Source organism: Archocentrus centrarchus, chromosome 17 (genome assembly GCF_007364275.1).
Source record: "Archocentrus centrarchus isolate MPI-CPG fArcCen1 chromosome 17, fArcCen1, whole genome shotgun sequence".
Classification (NCBI taxonomy): domain Eukaryota; kingdom Metazoa; phylum Chordata; class Actinopteri; order Cichliformes; family Cichlidae; genus Archocentrus; species Archocentrus centrarchus.
The window spans coordinates 33,686,281-33,710,744 of record NC_044362.1 but is presented as its reverse complement, the minus strand read 5'-3'; the positions used below and the strand labels follow the sequence as shown (position 1 = coordinate 33,710,744).

Sequence of the window (24,464 nt, the reverse complement as noted above, 5' to 3'; positions counted from 1 at the left end):
ACAATACAAAGCGCCTTGAGGTGACAGTTTGTTGTGATTTGGCGCTATATAAATAAAATTGAATTGAATTGAATTGAATTTTCAGGCTTCTTAGTTTAGTTTTCTGATTTCTGTCCTTGGCTGTTGTTCACTTACTGTTTAATCCTGTTTCAGTTCTCAGGCTTCCTGTTTTGTCAGCTCTGTTTGGTGTTTCATTTTTCTGGTTTGTTCTCCAGTTTAGTGGATTTTAGTCCTGGTCTCGGTTCCATGTGTTGTAGTTTAAGTCCTCCTTTTTTTGTCTATGATCTTGTTGCTGTAGTATAGGTGTTGTAGTCCCTCTGTGTGTCTGCTCACTGTGTTGTGTCAAGTCAGCATTTGTTTCCATGTCTACTTCCTGTTTTACTTTGTATCGTATTCAGTTTTACTCCCCTTGTCTTGTTCTGCTGTGCTCCCTGCTGTGTCCTCTCTCCCTGATCACCTCATGTGTGTATCGTCTGTGTCCTCCTGTTCTTTGTCACATCGTCTCACTCAGGTGTGTTTCCTGGTTCAGTGTCCCTGAGTATTCCTAGTTGTTGACGTATTAGCTCCAGGTGAGCTTTCTGGTTTCCTTGTACCTGATGTGCATCCAGAAACAAGGTTGTATATTTCTGAGTTCATGCTTTGCCTCCTGAGTCCTGTGTTTGGGTCCTTATCGTGCCTGCGACACTGCAAAATCATGACTCTTATATGTCAGAGTTGTTCAGTATTTACAAGGTTCAGTGGACAGGACAAGCTAGCTGGTCATACCTTGGTTTTATTCATGCATGTTCAGATATAACTGCACCCTAAATCACATATTTCCTAAAAGCCTATGGCCTGTAGATTGGATATGGCTTGGTTGATACTTGTGCCACCCTCCTCAATGTCATGGACATAGTTTGCAATTTTTATCATATTGAAATACATTGTTTTTCAATGGGCTAAGACTGACACAGCGATGCATCCCAAAATATTAATATTCAACTTCACCCTTGCGGCATTAATAATGGTTAGGCTCAGGGAACAATGAAGTGGTATGACGGGGGCCCCCAAATCAAATTTTGCTTAGGGCCCCTTCAAGGCTCTGGCCGGCTCTGGAAAAAACATTGTGGCATTTTAACTAAGAAACAGCCAGGGCGCTGTGTTGTTCCTCATTGTGTGCACTACATTTTAAAAACCTACTTTATTAAAGATCACATTAGTAATAGATATTTTATTTTATTAAATTCGGGAGAAACCGACACAGCCTAAGTGGAATAACTGATAACGCTGTAACTAAGCACATAAACACCAGCATGAACACTCATGTGGGTCTTTGCTTTGGCAGAGCCGGGCCATGTCAGGACACATTAATCCATCCGCCTCAAAAACTGCTGTATAAAGCTTTTTCTTCCTAGCCTGGTTTGTAACAATGAATCCAAACAACAAAAACTCCGCGTCAGCTGATCACCGGCCGATGGTCCATGCTTTAACATGGAAAAAGCAATGTGGTGTTTTAACTAAGAAGCAGCCAGGGCGCTGTGTTGCTCATCATTGTATGCACTACATAAAAAAAAAAAAAACTACTTTAATTAAAGATCACGTTAGTAATAGATATTTTATTTTTATTAAATCAGATCTGTTAGTAGACCTGTCCGGACACGTTCCTGCGTGCACCCGCAATGCCGCCAGTTTTCAAAGCCTTTTTTTTTTTTTTTTTTTTTTTTTAGCCTGTCATGTCTGGCAGATCTTGCAAACAGAACTGTGATCTGAATGCATTGTTGTGCCAAATATATTTGCTATTTCAAGATAAGCTCTATAGGTTCTCTATAGGCTCCTCTTGTTACTGTGTGACCCTTTATTTTATATTTGAATTATTTTTAACATGTTATTTAACAAATTGTGCCAGAAATGACAGGCTTAAGAAATAGAAAAAAGAAAAGAAAGAAAAGAGAAAGGGGAGAAAAAAAAAAGTTTTCGAAGTCTACAAGCGCGCACATGCACGAACATGAACGCGGGAGGTGTGGGGGGTGATGGGGTGGAGGGTAGAGGGAGTAGAGGTGGCAGAGACAGTGCATCAGTGTATCTATCAGACTGATCTATTGTGGAGACAGATCAGTGACGTTTGACTTTCAACTGGATTTTCTCAACTGGAGAAACAACAGATTCATCACAGTTATGACTAACTGGCAAGTTGATTATCAGAGTAGCCTTTGGACCTGCAGTTGAGTGCGTAGGCACTTTTTTTTATTGTTTTGTTTTGATATGTGTTGACATTTTAATCGAAACAGATCAATAATGAGACAAAAAAATGCCAAATGTTACAAACGTCAGAAGCACCTCAGAGATGTTTTAGTAGGATAAGTTGGGGGAGTATGATGCTTCGATCCACAGTCCCTATTTACATGTGGCCTTTAATTCTGCAGAGCATTGTTCAGGTGCAGCACTGCATCTAAGGTGAATGAAATCTGCTGCATCTTCCTCCATTGTGTTCATAGCAATCATAAAAATAATTTGTTTCCTCTGTTGTCACATTGGGCCTGTTGCAAAGCTCAATAACATAAACCTTTGTTTCTTAGTTATCTTGGTTATTTGCAGTCCTCACACCAAACCAAAGTTACAAGCTCACGTTTTAGTTTTGTTTGAGCATGTTGCAGATGCTCACAAAATTAAAATTTATTATATCATAGATAGAAGCTGTACTTTCTCCCTGTACAGTCTGCAGGTCATGTGATCTCTCTGTCCTGCCTCCTGAATAAAGATCTGGGGGAGGGTCTCTCTCGCTCACTGAGGACATAAAGTGTCTGGAACAACAGCCTCCCCCGTTCACACGTATTCACAGGTATTTCTGCTGTAAGTACACCAATGTTCTTTTTTAACATTCTTCTGCATGCACTGCTGTGTATAGTTTCTGTGCAGTCAGAGCTCTGTAATCATGGACATTACTCGAGAAAGGTCCTGGACGTAATCCACCAGGCAGTGGTGCACGCTGAGTGCAAACTGAAGGTTAAATCTCTGTTTTTTTATTGTTCATTGTGCTTCAGGCCAGCAGCTCGAGGCCTCTGCCCACTGACTGATGAGCTCATCAAACTAATCTGAAAGTTTTGATTGGTTTTGGTGAGGGTCATTACTAAACAGAAAAAATTAGAAATGTGCATGAGAATATGAAGTTTATATGAGTTATTTTTAAAGCTAAAGTTCAAGTTAACATATTCATATATTTGACATTTTAGTTCTTACATGTGCAGAGTTTAATTTACTAACGTCAGGTTTTAAATCTGATTTCTGTTACACAGAAGCTGGTTATGGTGAAGTATTTACAGGATACTTTACCTCCTCATTCAGGCTAATTATTAATTTATCAACTACAAAGTGAATGAAAATGTTTATCTGGGAGATTAAAATACATCATAATTCTGTGTGTTTGTGACGTGCACCAACTGGCTGCTGTTCTGTGTCCTGTGCAGTAAAGCTCCGTCACCTTCACTCTGCCAGCATATATATATATATATATATATATATCTGAAAATCAGTTTTTAATATTTTTTTATTTAATTACAAGAATTGTAATTTCTATTCAAATTCCTTTTTGACCCACCCATTACACTTAATGTAAGTACAGTAACTTCTTGTTTTATCACCTTTAATCAAATGTATCAGAAAATAGAATTAATATCTTTATATTAACAATATTATTATTATTATTGTTTATATTTAATGTAATTGTTACAAAAAAGATACATCCAGGAATACTTTAATGACTGAAGGTTTAGCAGGAGAATGAAAAATACAATAAGGATATAGATTTTAGTGACATAAGCAACATTGTTGACTAAAATCTTTATCCTTGTGCAATTCAGTTCAATTCATTCTATTTACATAGCATCAAATGGCAATAACAGTCACCTCAATGTGCTTTGTATTGTAAGGTAAAGACCCTAAAATGATTACAGGGAAAACCCCATGATCAGATGACAGCCCCCACCCCGACCCTGATCACTGGATCTCTTGTGCCATCCAAGACAGCTATCAATTTATGCAGGGGGGCAGCCAGCATGGCAAATCCCTCTGCAAAGTGGGATAATAACTGGCAAACCCGAAGAATTAATGCAAGGCCGATATGTTGAAAGGACGGAGCCACTCAGATGTCAACCTTGGTGGGGTCTGTAGAGACACCTTCGCTAGAGATGACATGGCCCAAATTCTTGGCTTCTCGCTGGAAGAAGGCACTTTATCCTTGAGCCCCTCTTCCTGTAACCAAACAAGGACAACCTGTAATCGCTGCAGATGTTGAGACATAGAGGATGAGTAGATGATGATATCATCTAGATATAAAAGCAGTGACTGGAACTGCGTTACACAAACCAAACGGCATGGGGTTCGACTCGAACAAAGGGTGTGCAAAAAGCCATCCTTGGCTGGTCCTGCTCTGAGACAGGAACCTGGTTATGTCCACTTGCTAGAGCTAAGGTCAAAAACCAGCGAGCCCCTGCAAGTGCATCCAGGTTCACCTCAACACGAAGCAAAGGAAATGCATCCTTCCTTGTCTTGCTGTTTAGCATGCGATAGTCCACACACAGGCACAGGCTGCCATCTTCTTTTCAAACCAGCACAATTGGGGAGGAATAAGGGCTGCTACTCTCCCTTACTGAGCCTCCAAGGGCGGATTGATATGGGCCCTCACAGCCTCATAGTCCGATGGGGGATGGGCCTATATCATTGCCAGACGGGAACATCATCAAGCAGTGGTATGTCATGTGAGATGAGATTAGTACAACCCAAGTCTCCATCATGGCCAGAAAAGACAGAACTACACTGCTCAAAAAAATAAAGGGAACACTTAAACAACACAATATAACTCCAAGTTATTTCTGTGAAATCAAACTGTCCACTTAGGAAGCAACACTGACTGAAAATCAATTTTACATGCTGTTCTGCAAATGGAATAGACGACAGGTGGAAATTATTGGCAATTAGCAAGACACACTCAATAAAGGAGTGGTTCTGCAGGTGGGGACCACAGACCACTTCTCAGTACCTAGGCTTTCTGGCTGATGTTTTGGTCACTTTTGAATGTTGGTGGTGCTTTCACACTCGTGGTAGCATGAGACAGACTCTACAACCCACACAAGTGGCTCAGGTAGTGCAGCTCATCCAGGATGGCACATCAATGCGAGCTGTGGCAAGAAGGTTTGCTGTGTCTGTCAGCGTAGTGTCCAGAGGCTGGAGGTGCTACCAGGAGACAGGCCAGTACACCAGGAGACGTGGAGGAGGCCGTAGGAGGGCAACAACTCAGCAGCAGGACCGCTACCTCCGCCTTTGTGCAAGGAGGAACAGGAGGAGCACTGCCAGAGCCCTGCAAAATGACCTCCAGCAGGCCACAAATGTGCATGTGTCTGCACAAACGATTAGAAACCGACTCCATGAGGATGGTATGAGGGCCCGATGTCCACAGATGGGGGTTGTGCTCACAGCCCAACACCGTGCAGGACGCTTGGCATTTGCCAGAGAACACCAGGATTGGCAAATTCGCCACTGGCGCCCTGTGCTCTTCACAGATGAAAGCAGGTTCACACTGTGACAGACGTGACAGAGTCTGGAGATGCCGTGGAGAGCGATCTGCTGCCTGCACCATCCTTCAGCATGACCGGTTTGGCAGTGGGTCAGTAATGATGTGGGGTGGCATTTCTTTGGAGGGCCGCACAGCCCTCCATGTGCTCACCAGAGGTAGCATGACTGCCATTATGTACCGAGATGAGATCCTCAGACCCCTTGTGAGACCATATGCTGGTGCGGTTGGCCCTGGGTTCCTCCTAATGCAGGACAATGCTAGACCTCACGTGGCTGGAGTGTGTCAGCAGTTCCTGCAAATGAAGGCATTGAAGCTATGGACTGGTCCGCCCAGTCCCCAGACCTGAATCCGATTGAGCACATCTAGGACATCATGTCTCGCTCCATCCACCAACGTCACATTCCATCACAGACTGTCCAGGAGTTGGCGGATGCTTTAGTTCAGGTCTGGGAGGAGATCCCTTGGGAGACCATCTGCCACCTCATCAGGAGCATTCCAGGCATTGTAGGGAGATCATACAGGCACGTGGAGGCCACACACAATACTGAGCCTCATTTTGACTTGTTTTAAGGACATTACATCAAAGTTGGATCAGCCTTTAGTGTTTTTTCCACTTTAATATATTTATATAATTTAGTATATTTCTGCAAACAGACCCTTACCTCCTGTTTCTCTGACTCAGCTAATACAGACAAGTCGACTGCATCAATTTTACCCTGGACGGGGATGGAGGCAACTTGGGTGGAAACTGTAGCAAGGGGGGCACTCACCTCTCTAACCCCTGCAGGTAGACTAATGACCACTACATTGCTTAATGTCCCAAGACTGGTCCGTGGATGGATAAGGGCCCCAGCTGTCCCCACACTCGTTACTGGGAGGTACAAAGTGCCCTTGGCAACCTGTACCAAACACCTTAATGGTCCCAACAGGATCCTTTGGAGCTTGTGCTGCAGAGTGATGACACTGCTGCAGGGCCTCCAAAAGGGGGCCTGGAGCCTGAGCTACAACAAGTGGGATAAAGAGGGAATGCTCATACTTTCCAAATAGTTTTTTATAGCAATGGCAAATTATATTCAGGGAACTACCAGGGATAGATGCCGCACCAGGAGGGTCCTTCACTACCAAAATCCCGCAGCCAGGCATGACCTTACCACACAGCGATATGCTAAGGTGTTAACTCTGATGTGGCGTGAGGCCTGCTCATCACACTCCCTGGCAAAATGTCCCGACTGCTGGCACCATCGACAGATCACCAAACCATTAATCGCATCAACTACCTAACTAATTAAAACATCCATCCATCCATCCATTCTCTTCCTCTTATCCGGGGCCGGGTCGCGGGGGCAGGAGCCTAAGCAAAGAAGCCCAGGCTTCCCTCTCCCCAGCCACCTCCTCCAGCTCATCCGGAGGGACCCCAAGGCGTTCCCAGGACAGCCGAGAGATATAATCCCTCCAGCGTGTCCTGGGTCTACCACGGGGCCTCTTCCCTGTGGGACATGCCCGGAACACCTCACCTAAGAGGCGGCCAGGAGGCATCCTAATCAGATGCCCAAGCCACCTCAACTGGCTCCTTTCGATGTGGAGGAGCAGCGGCTCTACTCTGAGCCCCTTCCGGATGGCCGCACTCCTCACCTTATCTCTAAGGGAGAGGCCAGCCACCCTTCGAAGGAAACTCATTTCTGCCGCTTGTATTCGCGATCTTATTCTTTTGGTCACTACCCAAAGCTCGTGACCATAGGTGAGGGTAGGAACGTAGATCGACCAGTAAATCGAGAGCTTCGCTTTTACACTAAGCTCTCTCTTCACCACGACAGACTGGTGCAGCATCCGCATCACTGCAGAGGCAGCCCCGATCCGTCTGTCGATCTCCCGCTCCCTTCTTCCATCACTCGTGAACAAGACCCCGAGATACTTGAACTCCTCCACTTGGGGTAAGAACTCGTTCCTGAGCCAGAGAGAGCACTCCACCTTTTTCCGGCTGAGGACCATGGCCGCAGACTTAGAGGTGCTGATTCTCATGCCGGCCGCTTCACACTCGGCTGCGAACCGTTCCGCTGCGAGCTGGAGGCCCCCCCCTGATGAAGCCAACAGGACCGCATCATCTGCAAAGAGCAGAGATGAGACTCTGAGGCCACCGAGGAAGAAGCCTTCCGCCACCTGGCTACGCCTAGAAATTCTGTCCATAAAAATTATGAACAGAATCGGTGACAAAGGGCAGCCCTGACGGAGTCCAACACCCACAGGAAACGAATCCGACTTATTACCGGCTATACGGACCAAGCTCTCACTGCGGTTGTACAAAGACTGAATGGCCCGCAACAACGGTCCTGACACCCCATACTTCCGCAGGACCTCCCAAAGGACACCCAGAGGGACATGATCGAATGCCTTCTCCAAGTCCACAAAGCACATGTAGACTGGTTGGGCAAACTCCCACGCACACTCGAATATCCTTGAGAGGATAAAGAGCTGGTCCAGCGTTCCGCGACCAGGTCGAAAACCGCATTTTTCCTCCTGAATCCGAGGTTCGACTAACGGACGGACCCTCCTTTCCAGCACCCTGGCATAGACCTTACCGGGGAGGCTGAGGAGTGTGATCCCCCGAAAGTTGGAGCACACCCTCCGGTCTCCCTGTCCATTGGCACTGCCCCAGATCTCCACGCGATGTTGCAGAGGCGTGTCAACCAAGACAGCCCTACAACATCCAGAGCCTTCAGGAACTCAGGGCGAATCTGATCCACCCCAGGGGCCTTGCCACCAAGGATTTGTTTAACTGCCTCAGTGACCTCACCCCCAGTGATGGTCAAGTCATCTCCCTCGTCCCCAGACTCTGCTTCCACTACAGAAGGCGTGTCAGTGGGATTCAGGAGGTCCTCAAAGTATTCCTTCCACCGTCCGACTATAGCCTTAGTTGAAGTCAGCAGCACCCCACCCGCACTAGAAACCATGTGAGTGGAGCACTGCTTTCCCCTCCTGAGTCGCCTGACAGTTTGCCAGAATTGCTTCGATGCCGTCCAAAAGTCTTTTTCGATAGCCTCACCGAACTCCTCCCACACCCGAGTTTTTGCCTCGGCCACTGCCCGAGCTGTGGACTGTGGACACTTTAAAGACTGAGAGCTTTGCTCATGATCTCCCCTGACACCTGAGTCAAATATAGAAGTCATTAGCAGGACTCTTGACTGCATACTGAGGAGGTAATTTAGCCATTTGTTTCAGGTGTGTTGGATCACGGACACATCTAAAACCTGCAGGACACCAGACCTCGAGGCCTGGATTTGAGGATCCCTAGCTTAGTTGCATTTAGATGGCCCTGGTATTTTGCATGCTATCTCATAGAATTAGTTTTGACTGACAGAAAGGGACTATAAATATTTCTCTTCTTTCATATTTTAATGGGCTTTTTAACAGGGCGGAGTCGTATATGTGCTGCACTTAGCATTTTGAGAAGCAGGAGAATAAGAACTGAACTCTTAGTGAAATAAATCACACTGTCTGTGTTATCTAGACTAGAAACAGGGATGGATGCTCAAGCCACCAGAACAATGGAGGTCGCAGTACTCGGTCGGCCCTTCAGCCTTGGAATGCTGTATGACTGCCGCCAGGATTTACTCGTACCTGGTAAGGATTTATATATGTATGTATGGATGGATGGATGGATTAGAGAAAATATTATTCATAACCATCTCAAAGATTTATCTTCATGTTCGGCTGCTTTCAGCACTGCTGGTATTTGTTTAGACTCTTTTGCTCCAGTTGATCTTTCAGAGTTAACTTCAATAGTTACTTCCTCCAAACCAGCAACATGTTTATTAGATCCCATTCCTACTAGACTGTTCAAAGAAGTCTTTCCAATTATTGATGCTTCAATCTTAAAAATGATCAATCAGTCTTTATTAGTTGGCTGTGTACCTCAGGCCTTCAAGGTGGCTGTAATTAAACCTCTACTTAAAAAGCCATCACTGACCCAGCTGCCTTAGCTAATTATAGGCCAATCTCCAACCTTCCTTTTCGCTCAAAGATCCTTGAAAGAGTAGTTGTAAAACAGGTAACTGATCATCTGCAGAGGAACGGTTTATTTGAAGAGTTTCAGTCAGGTTTCAGAATTCATCACAGTACAGAAACAGCATTAGTGAAGGTTACAAATGATCTTCTTACAGCCTCTGACAGTGGACTCATCTCTGTTCTTGTCCTGTTGGACCTCAGTGCAGCTTTGATACTGTTGACCATAACATTTTATTACAGAGATTAGAGCATACTATAGTTATTTAAGGTACTGCACTGCAGTGGTTTGAATCATATTTATCTAATAGACTCCAATTTGTTCATGTAAATGGGGAGTCTTCTTCACACACTAAGGTTAATTATGGAGTTCCACAGGGTTCTGTGCTAGGACCAATTCTATTTACATTATACATGCTTCCCTTAGGCAGTATTATTAAAAAGCATTGCATCAATTTTCATTGTTATCCAGATAATACTCAGCTTTACCTATCAATGAGGCCAGATTGAGAGGACCAAGACCTGGTCCAGCGTTCCACGACCAGGACCAAAACCGCATTGTTCGTCCTGGATCTGAGGTTCAAGTAACGGGTGGACCTTCCTTTCCTGCAGCCTGGCATAGACCTTACCAGGGAGACTAAGGAGTGTGATCCCCCGAAAGTTGGAGCACACCTTCCAGTCTCCCTTCCTAAAAATTGGGACCACCACCCCGGTCTGCCAATCCAATCACACAGCCCCAGATCTCCACGCGATGTTGCAGAGGCATGCCTATCAAGACAGCCCTACAACATCCATAGCCTTTAGGAACTCATGGTGAATCTCATCCACCCCAGGGGAGCTGCCACCAAGGATTTGTTTAACCCTAAAAATCACCAAAAAAGTCTGAAAAAGCATACCCAAATTAAATCAGCATCTGTTCCTGAACTCTTTGGAGTACATGCAAAAGCTTGGTCTCTTTGTGAAGAAAACAAGCTATATTTTTCATGTTGCAGTCAAAAATGCTGTAACTGTAATGAGAATATAGCTATTAAGTTTTGAACACAGAAAAATTAGACAAGTTTTTCCTTGCGTAGATTTTTCCTGTTTGTTTTCATTTAACTACACACTGAGTGTAGAAGGTATGGATTGGAAAATATAACGAAGATGTAGAATTAAGTCTTGTTGACCGGCATTTCAAATTTTATCAAAATATCACAAAAACTTACTGTTTTGTAAAGGTTTTTGTGTGTTGATCTCAGGCGTGGTCTCACGTGCCATTTGGAGACTCCCAAGTACCACATGTGAGCAGCCTTTGATATGCAGACTTCAAATGGCTGTAACTCCTCAATGCTTCAACATACAGTCATCAATGAGGGCTCTAATCAAAGATACTACCCTGAGGAACCCTCTGCTATACACAAATTTACTGATAGTACAAATTAATTATAATTATAGACATATAAATCAGAGGTTGCTCTGATTTGTAAAAGAAGGAAAATATTAGGCCTTCATCGACAAAAAAACCCAGTCTATTTTCAGTGATTCCTTCATACACACAAAATAAATAAATTGTATATTGATGAAAAGTTACAGTAAATGTAAACACTACATATTCACATAAAATAAAAAAAACCCCACAATCTTCCCAATAGTCCTTCTCTGATACAGAACTTACAACCCCCTCCCAAACAATTACCTCTACCCCCACAAACAAAACGTACACAAAGCATAAAGCTTTCTGTAAAACTTTAGACACTTACTGGTCAAAAAAAGCTCTGAGCCATTGTCCTCCTCATCCTGCCGTAATAAAGACCCCTGTGAAAGCCTTATCGAGACCTGTAACAACTTTCCCTGCCTCCAACACTGCTCTTGTAAATTTCCATATGTAAAGCACACACACACAATATAAGTGGCGTAACAACAGCGTACGGTGATATTTTCTGTGTAATGATGAATGTCAAGCTCACCATTACATACATATTTACATCTAAATGGCATATAATACAAGGACGAGCTGAGAATAAAAAGTTGCATGTACCATGAATCGCCGCCAAAGTAACAGCTGTTCGTTCGTGGGATTTTGCAGTGATAAAACCGGTCGAATCAGCAACAAAATCCTCTAATAAATGATAATCCACTCTCGTGAGTCATTTAGTCACTTTGTTGAATAAATATAGTCTGTTTTTGATGCATTCTGACAATGCGTTGGCGAGAAAAAGTATTGTAAATACTGTTCATGCACGACGGCGCACACACTCTTACTTCCTGCTTAGTTTCATGCACAGAGGACGCATTGAATACGCAGGGAGTTTATGGTTTCATGTGAAAACCCACCCCATAGTGCCATATACCCATGTGTCGGGAATTTTACTGGCTATACATCTGTGGTTTTGGATTTTGGGTCAGAGTCGACCAATAAGAACGACTGGAGAACATTTGGGGCATGTCCAGAGACGTCACATGACGCTGTCTGCTTATTATTGGCTCTGGAAAACCCATTTCATAACATGATTGGCCAAATGAGGTGTCAATCCAATTCAGAGGGACTAGTCTGTCATATAAAAGCATCGTAAGGGTAGACTGCAGCGTTATTGTGACGCTATGAGGCTTCACATTCAGAAATCACTACAACCAGTACAACCTACAACTACAACCTCACCTACCAGTTAATAGGTTAACCACCTCAGTGACCTCACCTCCGGTGATGGGCAAGTTATCCCCTCGTCCCCAGACTCTGCTTCCACTACAGAAGGCGTGTCAGTGGGATTCAGAAGGTCCTCAACGTATTCCTTCCACTGTCCGACTATAGCCTCAGTTGAAGTCAGCAGCACCTCACCTGCACTACAAACCCTGTGAGTGGAGCACCGCTTTCCCCTCCTGAGTCGCATGACGGTTTGCCAGAATCGCTTCGATGCCGTCTGAAAGTCTTTTTCGATAGCCTCACCGAACTCCTCCCACACCCGAGTTTTTGCTTCGGCCACTGCCTGAGCTGCATTCCGCTTGGCCTGCCGATACCTGTCAGCTCCTCTCTTCACCCAAGTTTCCAGAACATACGGTCACAGATCTGGTGATGCGATTACAAAATCAATCATCAAACTGCAATCTGGGGTGTCCTGGTGCCATGTGCACTTATGGACATCCTTATGTTCGAACATGGGGTTTGTTATGGACAAACTGTGGTGTATCGGGCAGTGGCCAAGGGCGGAGGCCCTGACGGACGGATCCCCGGCTATCGAGACTGGCTATTGGGACATGGAATGTCACCTCGCTGGTGGGGAAGAAGCCTGAGCTAGTGCATGAGGTTGAAAGATACAAGCTAGATACAGTTGGGCTCAGCTCAATGTATGGCCTGGGCTCTCAAACCAGTCTCCTGGACAGGGGCTGGACACTGTTCCAGTCTGGAGTTGCCCTCGGTGAGAGGCGGCAAGCTGGGGTGGGTATTCTTGTATCCCCCAGCTTCCTGCCTGTATGTCGGAGTTTTCACCGATGGACGAGAGGGTTGTTTCCCTGCCCCTTCTGGCCGGGGAACAGGTCCTGACTGTTGTTTGTGCTTATGTGCCGAATGACAGTCTACAGTACCCACCCTTTTTGGAGTCACTGGGCGAGGTGCTCAAAGGCGTTCCATTCAGTGACTCCATTGTCTTACTGAGAGACTTCAATGCTCATGTGGGCAATGACAATGAGACCTGGAGGGGCATGATTGGGAGGAATGGCACACCTGATCTGAACCCGAATGGTGGTGTCAACTGAAGGCAAACCCTTTTAAATCCTAATAAGAAATCCTTAAGTTTTTTCAAATACAATCATGTATTTTTGGAACTAAAAAGCTAACATGGTAATATTCTGTTCTGACAGCACTAACATGCAGAGCAGATATTACAGCTTTCTGTTATTATTTTTATTTTAAATTTTAAATAATTTTTATTGGTCTCAGTGTTTTTTTTTTTTTTTTTTTGCCTGTCATGTCTGGCAGATCTTGCAAACAGAACTGTGATCTGAATGCATTGTTGTGCCAAACATATTTGCTATTTCAAGATGAGCTCTATAGGTTCTCTATAGGCTCCTCTTGTTACTGTGTAACCCTTTATTTTATTTGAATTATTTTTAACATGCTATTTATCAAATTGTGCCAGAAATGACAGGCTTAAGAAATAGAAAAGAGAAAAGAAAGAAAAGAGAAAGGGAAAGAGGAAGAAGAAGAAAGGGGAAAAAAAAGGAGAGAAAATAGAAAAAAGAAACAGGAAAGAGTGCAAGTAAGTAAACCAAATAGTTAGCCACTTGCTAAACTTAAGATATTGACAATATCTGCAAAATTAAAGATTGTGTGGGGAAAAAAAATAAATAAATAAATAAAAATAAAAGAAGAATAGTTATACAAACCAACCATTTTGTGTTATTATGTGGGTGTATGTGTTTGTGTCATGAAATGTACTTACCAATGAAGGCAGAAAGCCGCAGCCCCGCCCATCAGAACCCAGAGGCAGGCAAAGAGAATCCCAGGAAGCCCAGGCCACCAGCAGCCCATCAAGACCTACGAAGACCCGCGGCCACTCATTCCAAAGACAACCGTACACCCCTCCCAGCAGACAGAGGACGGAGGTCTCAGATGGAGTCCCAGCAGCCAAGGAGCAAGGGCACCAGAGCATTCGAGGCAACGAGAAGCCAGCCCCCCCCCAGCGGCCAGCCCCCCGCACGGCCGGCAGCAGGGCCCCAGGGCCCCCGGCACCCGCGGGCCGCCCGCGCCCCCACAGGGCCCCCCCCCCCCACGCCGAAGAAGCCAACGCAGCCCCGCGCCGCAGCCCCCAGGGGAGCAGGTCACCACCCACATCAGAACATCCGGCCCCACCCAGGAACCAGGAGGTACCCACACCCCAGGGGGACAGGGGGGGAGAGGCAACCAGCAAGGAGCGGTCAGGAGGCAAGCCACCGGCCCAGACCCAGGTCCAGCCAAACATACAACCACACGCACACCGGCAAGCACACCCATGTACACATTTATGCACAAACACACTCTCCCACACACATATAAACATAGATACACCATATTCACTCGCCCACCCATACTCACGAAGACTGTGACAAATACAAAGACACACATTCATCCATAGCTACCCACTCTCTGAAGATGGGAGCGGAAACCACCCCAGGGCCAACAGTGACCCCAAGATGCCGCCAGCCCGGTCCCCAAGGAACCACCCGACCCCGACCCCGGGCGAGGCATAAGAAATCGGGGTGTGAGATGGCCCACCCCCCCTCCCCCCGCCCAACTTATAAGTGTATGTGTTTATGTTGTGAATGAATGAGGTGTATAGGGTGCAGTTAAAATTGAGGGGGCAGTTGTGCCACAAGCACCAACTGCTGGACGTCAGTGCTCGCCCACACTGCCCCCCCAAAAACCCTCCATGTCTAAAATGCAAATAAAATTTGGGGACAGACAGAAATGAGGATCTGAATGGGGCCACCTCAGCGGCCGCCCCTCATCAACCTCTGTGTAACATGCCTGCCCCAAAGGTCCTATATGTATCGTGTAGTATGTGTGCATGTGTTGTGAATTATAATGTCTATAGTGCAATTAAAAAGGAGATGCAAGTGGCCGCGTGACTCTGCACGCAGCCTCTCAACCCTACGTGTGTGTGTGTGTGGGGGGGGGGGGGGGGGGTAAGACCAGGAAGGTGGAAGGAAAAAAAAAAAAAAAACCACCCAACCTGGAAGAAGAGAGCCAGCAGTCCACTGGCTCAGAAGGCGGGTGGGGTGGTTGGTGTGGACGGGGCACCGTATTTCCAACTCAGGCCAGCATGTCCTGTCGCTTGTTTGTGTCTATTGTTGAGTGAATGGGCGTCTAGTGAGAGTGGGCTACCCTCTATGATGGGGGCGGTGGCACCAGTCTCAGGTGCTGCAGTTCTCTGGGATGCTGTCACCATGGCCCCGGGCTCACCCCTCCCTGCCCTGTGCTGGGGTGTGGGAGGTCTCAGTGTTTTTAATACATGTTATATGAGGCCATATGCTAAAGGTAAGAATTTTTTAAAAAATCAACATAATTATTACAATCAAAAGCAAACTTTTTGAAAGCAGTTGGTTCACCCACTTCTTCTGCTTCTTCTTCTTCTTCTTTTTCTTCTTCTTCACATTAATCCAGCACAGGTGCAGGATCCGCGCATCTGCCCAGCTGGCTCCAGTTGGCCCGATCAAAGGCATCCTCTGGCGCCATGTCCACGTGCTTCATATCTTCTGATCCAGTCAAGCCACCATTTCTTTGGCCTTCCTCCAGGCCTCTTTCCCCGCACTCTCAGACACAGAGCAGTCCTGGCCTCACCGAGTGCTCATTAATGCGGACAACATGTCCGTACCATCTGAGGTGGGCTTCTTGCATCTTGTTTGCGATCGGGGCCACCCCCATGCGTCTTCAAATATCTGCGTTCATGACATGGTCATGCAGGGTCAGACCAAGGCTTCATCGTCGCATCTGCATCTCCATAACATGCAGCACCTGCTCGTGTTTCCCGGTTGTGGGTCAGCATTCACAGCTGTACAGGGCGACAGGGTGTACAACAGTCTTGTGGATCTTGCCTTGTTCTCCAGACTTCATGTACTCAAACACATTCCATTTTGGCTGATCTTCATATCCCACTGCTGGATTTGAGACTCCACCTGTCTTCGGTCCACATCAGCCAGGTCCACATCATTGGCATACAATAGAGACCACGTGTGGGGTTTTTAGAGGTCAGCCATCACAGTGTCCATGCACAAGATGAAGAGCAACGGTGAGAGGGCCGATCCCTGGTGCACGCCCACCACAATGGGGTATGGGGTACACTGGACGACACTGTGGACGCCATGGCAGAGTAGTAAGGCGTGCCATATGAGATCATAGGGCACGCGGTCAAATTCCTTCTCCAGGTCCAAGAAAGCCATTTGAACAGGCTTGTTCTTCTCCTGGTGTCATTCCACAAGCAGTCTGGCTGCATGTGTAGCGTTGGTGGTCCCGCATTCTTTGACAAACCTGCACTAGTTGGGCATAATCTCCATGATGCTGCATAGTCAAAATTCTCTTAAAAATCTTCATGGCATGGCTGAGGATGGGGTGGTAGTTGGAACACTCTAGGATATCGTAATGCTGGTGTGCCAGGCCTTGGAGGCTACCCCATCCAGTGTGATCCAGTTGAACAGGCTGGCAAGAAAAACAGCTCCTTAATATCCCATCAGCTTCCAGGCTTCCATTGGGGATGTCATCAGGCCTGGGGGCCTTCCCATTCTTCATTTTTTGGATAGCACACATTACTTTGACGAGCGTAATCAAGGGTACTGGTCTGGGGACTGGGTTGGCATGCACTATCGAAGGGTGGGGAAATTCTTCATTCGAGATCTTTGAGAAGTAGGTGGACCACCACTGCAGGATCTTGGTCGGCTTGGTTCATCCTTGATTTGCTTCACCTGTCCAAAGTCCTGCATTGCTCGGTTGCAGGAGTTGGCCAGTTGCAGAGGCGATTGCTCTAAGAGTGCAAGGGAAGATCAGCTTCACCTAAAATGTCAAAAAATAAGTGGTCAAACATATACTGTTGTGTGTACATATCACTGACTAAATATGCACTACAACGCGCTCAACTTTTGTTCAGAATCAGCTCCTTATCACTGGTAATGACACGGCTTTCCTCTCACTCATTCCTGCAGCTTCACAGCGCTTTAAACAGTGTGGACGCTGAGCGTCTACAGAGTTCAATAGCGAAGCTAACACTGCAGCGAAACGAGAGGAGTCATTGGATAAATGCTGGGCTTTGTCCCGCCCAGCGGACGCTCAGCGTCTCTGGGGGTCTATGGGGCAGTGGGCTGGCCTCGGCCGGCCCAGACGCTCAGCTTCTGCATGATGATTGGATGATCTGTCTGAGGCTGAATCCCTTTTTGATTGACAGCGAAATGAGCGAATCAGTGATCTTTTGGTGTAAACATCCGTGGGAGCATTTTTAAATTTTCATTCTGTTCTGAGTTGAACGGGAGACTTTCCCAATCCTCTTAGAGGCATTTTCTTTGTTAAAAACAACTAGCGACAAATCGAGCTTCTATTTCTGGTGGGTTTTTTGTAGCTGCTTGTGTTTGGAGACTTACTTCTATCACTCTTTCTGACTTCTATTGCAGTTTCTGTCCAGCGGGTGCTGCTGTATAAATAAACTGACACATTTTATGATGTAGGCCGAAATTGAGCTTCCCCTCATTGAAAGACCAGCATCCGCCACTGGCCAGTTGGTAGATCTTATTTGCCCCCTCTCTGGTGTCCAGCTCATCATAGAGATACTGATGGTGGGACACCCTGGCTATTGCCGCCACCCTTTGGTTTGTCCAAAGACTACGGTGGTCACCTCCCTGATCTCTCCAGCCATGTCATCCCATATGGAGTCTACTGGCTGGCTGCTGTTTATCTTGAGGTCGCCAATGGCGCTGGCAAGTTCCGCTTGCATTCTGGCAGCTGCCACCACTTGATCCTCGCCATTCCGGTGATGCACAGCTTCTTTTACTGCCCAAGATCAAGGCAGATGTCTACGACGAGGGGACGGTGTTGGGGCCCAATAACTTCAAACGGGATAACCTTCACTTCCAGCACCAGTTTCAGGTCCAGCCACCTGACCAGGAGGTAGTTGATCAGGGTTGCCCTTCCCCTACTGCTGTAGGTGACCAGGTCGGATATTTTTTTTTCACCAACTGCACTTCGGGGTCCTTGTTTCGTAGTAAGGCATAAAGCTTCTGCCAAAATTTGTCCTTTTCATCATCAGGGCAGTTGGTCTGAGGGGCATAGCAGGAGACGACCTATGGGGCCACTGTTCCCGAAACGGTTCTAAATGACATGACCGTCCAGAGACACGGCTGACTTCTACCACGCTGTACCTGAGTCCCTCACTTAAAGAATTGGCATTTTTCTTTTTTCTTAGGAATTGAGACTTGTGTTATTATAATTATTGTTTTTATTGTTATTGTTATTATTTTATTGTCCAAACTAAAAGGCAAGTTATTTTCTATTTTTGGCAGGACTGACACTGTGGGACTGTGATAACCTGGAAAAAGATAGAAGAGAACAAGAACAACCCAACACTGAATTTGAGATTGTTGCATCTGAATCAATTGAGGATAAATCTTCAGCACTAAATGTTGAAGCATCCCTGAAGGCAAGTTTCTTGGGTGGACTGGTTGAGGTTGGAGGATCAGCCAAATACCTGAATGATCAGAAGACATCCAAATATCAGGCCAGAGTGACACTGAAATACAAAACTACCACAAAGTTCCAGGAACTGTCAATGAATCACCTCGGAAGAGGTAATGTGAAGCATCCCTATGTTTTTGAGCAAGGAATAGCAACACATGTAGTCACAGGTATCCTTTATGGGGCACAAGCTTTCTTTGTATTTGACCGTGAGGTTTCTAAAGAAGAAAAATGTCAAGAAATCCAGGGCAGCCTGAAGGTGATGATCAAGAAAATCCCCTTGCTTTCCATAGAGGGTGAAGGTTCTGTGAAAATGGAAGATAAGGATAAAGCAAATGTTGAGAAATTCTCCTGCAAGTTTTATGGAGACTTTAACATTCAGAAACCTCCAACAACCTTTCAGGAAGCTGTAGCAGTCTATCAAAGCCTTCCAACATTACTGGGAGCCAATAGAGAAAAAGCCGTACCAGTGAAGGTCTGGCTGTTACCGCTGACCAGTTTAGATTCTTCTGCTGCTAAACTCGTCCGACAGATCAGTATAAGATTAGTTCAAGAATCACAGAGTGTCCTGGAAGAATTCAGTGAGCTGGAAATGAGATGGAACGATGCACTGAGAACTTCCACTGCACAGCAGTTCCCACAGATCAGCAAAAAACTGAAAAGTTTTAAAGAAATGTGTTCTGAGTTCAAGCTGGAATTTCAGCGAACTCTAGCAAAGAAACTTCCATCAATCCGAGGAGGAGGAGAAGAGGAGGCTCAACTCGCTGAGATTCTGAAGAAGAGACATTCTTCACCTTTCAGCAGCAAAAACTTGACTGAGTGGATGGACTGTAGAGAGAGAGAAATCTCCATCCTAATATCTTTCACCAACATGATGAAGAACACCAAGATCGTTCCATCTCAAAATGTTCTACACGAAGAACTTCTCAGTGCAGAGCACGCCCTGTGTTTTGTTTTCACCTCATTGGGAAAGGATGAACTGTACCTCTCAGCTTTATCAAACTACTTAAAAGAAAAAACAGACCTTCAAGATCATCATACTTATGATGTAGAGAAGGAACAATGGTATCTTTCAAAGGAAGTAGCAGATGATATGAGGAAGAAAGCCAAACTCTTCAATGATTTTTCAGAGGCCAACAAGGAGAACAAGAACATTAAGTTCCTGACAGTCGGATTAACTAATGAGACACAGGAAGGTTCTAGCATCTACCTTTATAAAGACGGATTTGCTGTCAGTGAGAACTTTGAACCTCCTTCAAAGCCTGAAACTGTGACAGCAGCTGACATAAACCATAACAGTGTGACACTGAAGATTTCTCCACCCACATTTGGAGCAGAGAACATCACCTCCTACTCTCTTGAGTACTGTGTCAGTGGAGAGGATGGATGGCAGCAACAGACAAAACCAAACTCTGAAGAAGTCACAGTGACCGATCTGAAACCAAACACAGAGTATGTGTTCAGATGCAGAGCAGTGACCTCAGCAGGTGTTGGACCAGCTAATGTAATCAGTGATGCCATTAAAACTTTACCGTGCAGCCCTCCTGGAAAACCTCAGGCTGAACCAATCTCGAGTGAGATATCAGTGAGCTGGGAGAAGCCTGCTGAGCTTGGGCAGGATGTCCAGATATTGAGCTACATCGTGGAGTACGCAAAAAAAGATGGAAGTTCAAAAATAAATGACATTAAATGGAACCAAACAATTTCAGGAGGAGAGAAGGCCGTCATTTCAGGGCTTCAGTCAGAGACACAATATGCAGTCAAGGTCACATGTGACTGTGGTGTAGATGGAAGAAGCAAGGAAAGCATCACTGTTAACGTCTGCACAACAAAGCGTGAGTTTGAACGTCTTGCTGAATACTTGAAACATATGAGCAAGAAGACAAACTCAAAACTGCCCTCAGTTTACAAGCTGCCTTTGGAAGAAGAAGATATGGACATCGATGGCTGTCGAAGGTACATGTTTGGCAAAGAAAGCATGAGGCAGAATCGTACAATAATGCTTCTTGGAGCAACCGGATCAGGAAAGTCCACTCTTATCAATGGAATGATCAACTACATTGTTGGTGTTGAGTGGAACGACAGTTTCAGATTTAAGTTAGTTGATGAGGATCAGTCAAGTTCACAAGCTCACAGTCAGACATCTGAGGTCACTGTGTATGAAGTCAACCACCAGGAGGGCTTTAAAATCCCCTTCTCCATCACCATTGTGGACACTCCAGGGTTTGGGGATACGAGAGGAGTAGCAAGAGACAAGGAGATCACCGAGCAAATCCGCAGGCTTTTCTCCTCTCCTAATGCAGTCAGTGAGATCGATGCAGTGTGTTTTGTTACTCAGGCCTCTCTTGCAAGACTAACAGCAACACAGAAATATGTGTTTGACTCGGTGCTCTCCATTTTTGGCAAAGATGTGGCAGATAACATTGAAATGCTCGTGACTTTTGCTGATGGTCAGGAATCACCAGTTCTTGAAGCAATAAACGTCTCTGGGGTCCCATGTCCCAAAAATGATTTAGGCCTTCCAGTTCACTTCAAGTTCAACAACTCAGCATTGTTTGCAGACAACAGATGCAACAAAGATGATGGTGAGGATTTAGATGAGGACGATTCCAGCTTTGATGAAATGTTTTGGAAGATGGGGGCCAAGAGTATGGAGAAGTTCTTCACTGCTTTGGGAAAAATGGAAACCAAAAGCTTGCTAATGACCAAAGAAGTGCTAAAGGAGCGAAAGCAGCTTGAAACAGCCATCGAAGGGTTGCAGCCACAAGTTAGAACTGGATTAGCAAAACTTGAACAGATTAAGAGGACAAAGGAAAAGATCAAAGAGTGCGAAGCAGTCATAACTTCAAATGAAAACTTTGAGATTGAGGTGGATGTTATTAAGCCAATCCAAAAACAGCTCACAGAGAAAGGAGCATTCATCACCAACTGCCAGATATGCTCAGTAACATGCCACTACCCATGTGCTATAGAACAAGATAGTGAGAAACGTGATTGTGCATCAATGGATATGAATGGGATGTGCGTTGTCTGCCCTGGAAAATGCATTTGGAGTGTGCACTTCAACCAGACATACAGTTGGGAGTATGTTCAAGTAAAAGAGAAGCAGACGGTGCAAGAGCTGAAACACAAGTATGAAAAAGCTAATGAAGAAAAGATGACTGTTCAGGACCTGATTGATAGGCAGGAGGAAGAGATCGCTCACCTTCAGGACACGATGGTGACCCTCATGGATCAGACAGCTCAGTGCATAACTCGTCTGCAAGAGATCAGCCTGAGGCCCAACCCTCTGACCACCCCAGAGTACATCGACATGATGATTGAAGGAGAAAGATCAGAGGCTAAACAGGGTTACGTGGCTCGAATCAAATCTTTGGAAGAAATGAAAGAGAAGGCAAAACTCATCTCCAAGCTAGCCCGACAAGACAAACTTAGAAAAACAGAGGAGGAATTATCTGAGGAGCGAAAGGAGACAAAAGAAAAGAAGGGCTTTGTAAAGAAAGCTCTAAATTTCTTTGGATATTCAGGCTAATTATTACAAGTCCTGTTGGTCTACAGATATCTCAGCAGCATTGAGAAATGATTTCAGGATGAAAATGTTATAAAAATTATGTAATGAAATGTTTTGTCCAACTAAAGCTAAAGTGAGCAGGATGTCAACACTTAATCTTTAGATTAACAGTGATTAAAATTCTGTTTTCTTGGTCTTAACAGACTTTCAATGTAATCATCCAACAGCTTCAAAGCCAAACTGACCTTAATGTCAGATCTAAAATTTTTAATGGTCTCTGTCAGCTGGGGCAGTGGGTCTAGACCTAAATAACCTAAATAATATTTTCTGTTCTTTTCATTAATAAAACTTTTAGTACTTAACAGTGAATCTTTAAAATATCATAATTAAACACATTTAATTTTATTATTAATGTGTGAGCTCAAATGTTATGACTGAGATGTAATAATAAAATATTATCGGGATATGTGCCACTTCATTCTGTCTCAGGCTGTTGTAAATGTGTTCTGTTTTTATGTCTGCTTTATCTGAACCAATGAATGTGGATGCTATGAGTCCTAAAGTAGATGCTAAGGATAAAATGCTTTCTCCACATTGAAGCACACATACATTTTTGTATTTAGACCTCAATTAGACCATGATGGCTTTGAAAAGCTGCATCTGAACAAAGACTTCTGGAAAAATGTCCTTTAGACAGGCAAGACTAAATTTGAAATATTTGTCCATAATGCACAGCACCATTTCTACAGTAAACCAAACACAGCACAAACACCTCAGACCAGTTATCAGCACAGTTGTCAAGGGGTGATGATTTTGATGTCTTGCAGTCATTGAGTGGAACACGAACTCCTCTGTACACCAAAGTGTCTGTCCGACAGCTAAAATCTGGCCCAAACTGGATAATGAAACAGAAAATGATCCCAAGAAGTGCAGCTAATCTACAAAATGACTGAATAAAAAAGAATCAACCTGCTGTGATGGGACCTTACAAGAGCTGTGCATAAATGAATCCATACAATCAGGGAACTGTGATGAACTGTCAAGAACTAAATTACATTAGATCATGTAGTTCCTGGATTTTTGCAGTGCTTAACATCAAGAAATGCATACACTGTAATCTCAGATTTTGATTCAACTTAAAAATATTGAATTAATATTACTTAAAATTGCCTAGAATGTAATTATGTTATTGTAATTATGTGTCTGAGTTCACACAACTTAATATCATCAGATTTTGCACCTGCTAAAAATCTAGTTCATACAGACTGCATTAATGAGCAGCACAGTGGTGTGGTGGTTAGCAGTGCTGCCTCACAGCTAGAATAACATCTAGAAGGTCTGGGTTCAATTCCACCTTAGTCCGGGCCTCTTGCTGTGTGGAGTTTGCATGTTCTCTCTGTGTCTGTATGGGTTTCCTCCCACAATCCAAAGACATGCAGTTACTGGGGTTAGGTTAATTGGTCACTCTAAATTGCCCACAGGTGTGATTGGTTGTTTATCGCTCTCTGTGTTAGCCCTGCAACAGGCTGGTGACCTGTACGGGGGTGTACTCTGCAGTGTACCCCCCCCCCCCCCCCCCCCCCCCCATGACCATGAAAAGAATAGGGGAATTGACTGATTAAAAGACACTTTAAATTTTCAGGAACTATAAATGATAAGTTTGGTCAATTAGAACATGCAATTTAGTTCAACTGGTAATGGAGTAGTGCTTACTTAACAAGCTGAGTTAAATAAAATGGATAGTGAATGATTGCTTAAACTAAGAATCTCTGTTATAACTCTGTTATTAGTACATTCAACTTAGATCTTCCATTCCATTCCAAAAGGGTCTCAAGTACATTGAATGTAGTCCACTGCACTTATTCAACTGTTTCATTACTTAAAAAATGTAAGGTAACGAGTTACCTTGTTTTTTTTATGTAGATTCAACTTACCTGGGGTTTACAGTGTAAATTGAACATGAAATGGCTGCACAGTACTTACAAAAGCAGATTCATCTAAAGCCTTCTGTTGTTAAATTAACATACATTGAACTGTGCAACCACTTAACCTGTATTTATCCTTGGGATCTGATTATAAGGGTAGAAGCAAAGAGCTTGATGAGGTCCATGTCAGCCACACTGTAAACCCAGATTTTGATTCGACTTAAAAATATTGAGTTCATATTACTTAAAATTGCCTAGTATGTGAACATTACTTGTTAATGTTGAGTAAGCTGAACTGTTTCATGTCCTTATTTG

General features: G+C 44.7%; 1 protein-coding gene across 1 annotated transcript; it reads left to right on the top strand.

Annotated features, from left to right (window-relative positions):
• Positions 1-2,728: 2,728 nt before the first annotated feature.
• On the top strand, positions 2,729-22,652 carry LOC115795801 (uncharacterized). The gene is made up of 3 exons (XM_030751893.1): positions 2,729-2,829; positions 9,054-9,166; positions 18,542-22,652. Exons 2-3 carry the CDS (start codon positions 9,067-9,069, stop codon positions 22,243-22,245), a joined length of 3,804 nt encoding a protein of 1,267 aa, XP_030607753.1. The 5' UTR covers positions 2,729-2,829; positions 9,054-9,066; the 3' UTR covers positions 22,246-22,652.
• The last annotated feature ends 1,812 nt before the right edge of the window (positions 22,653-24,464 follow it).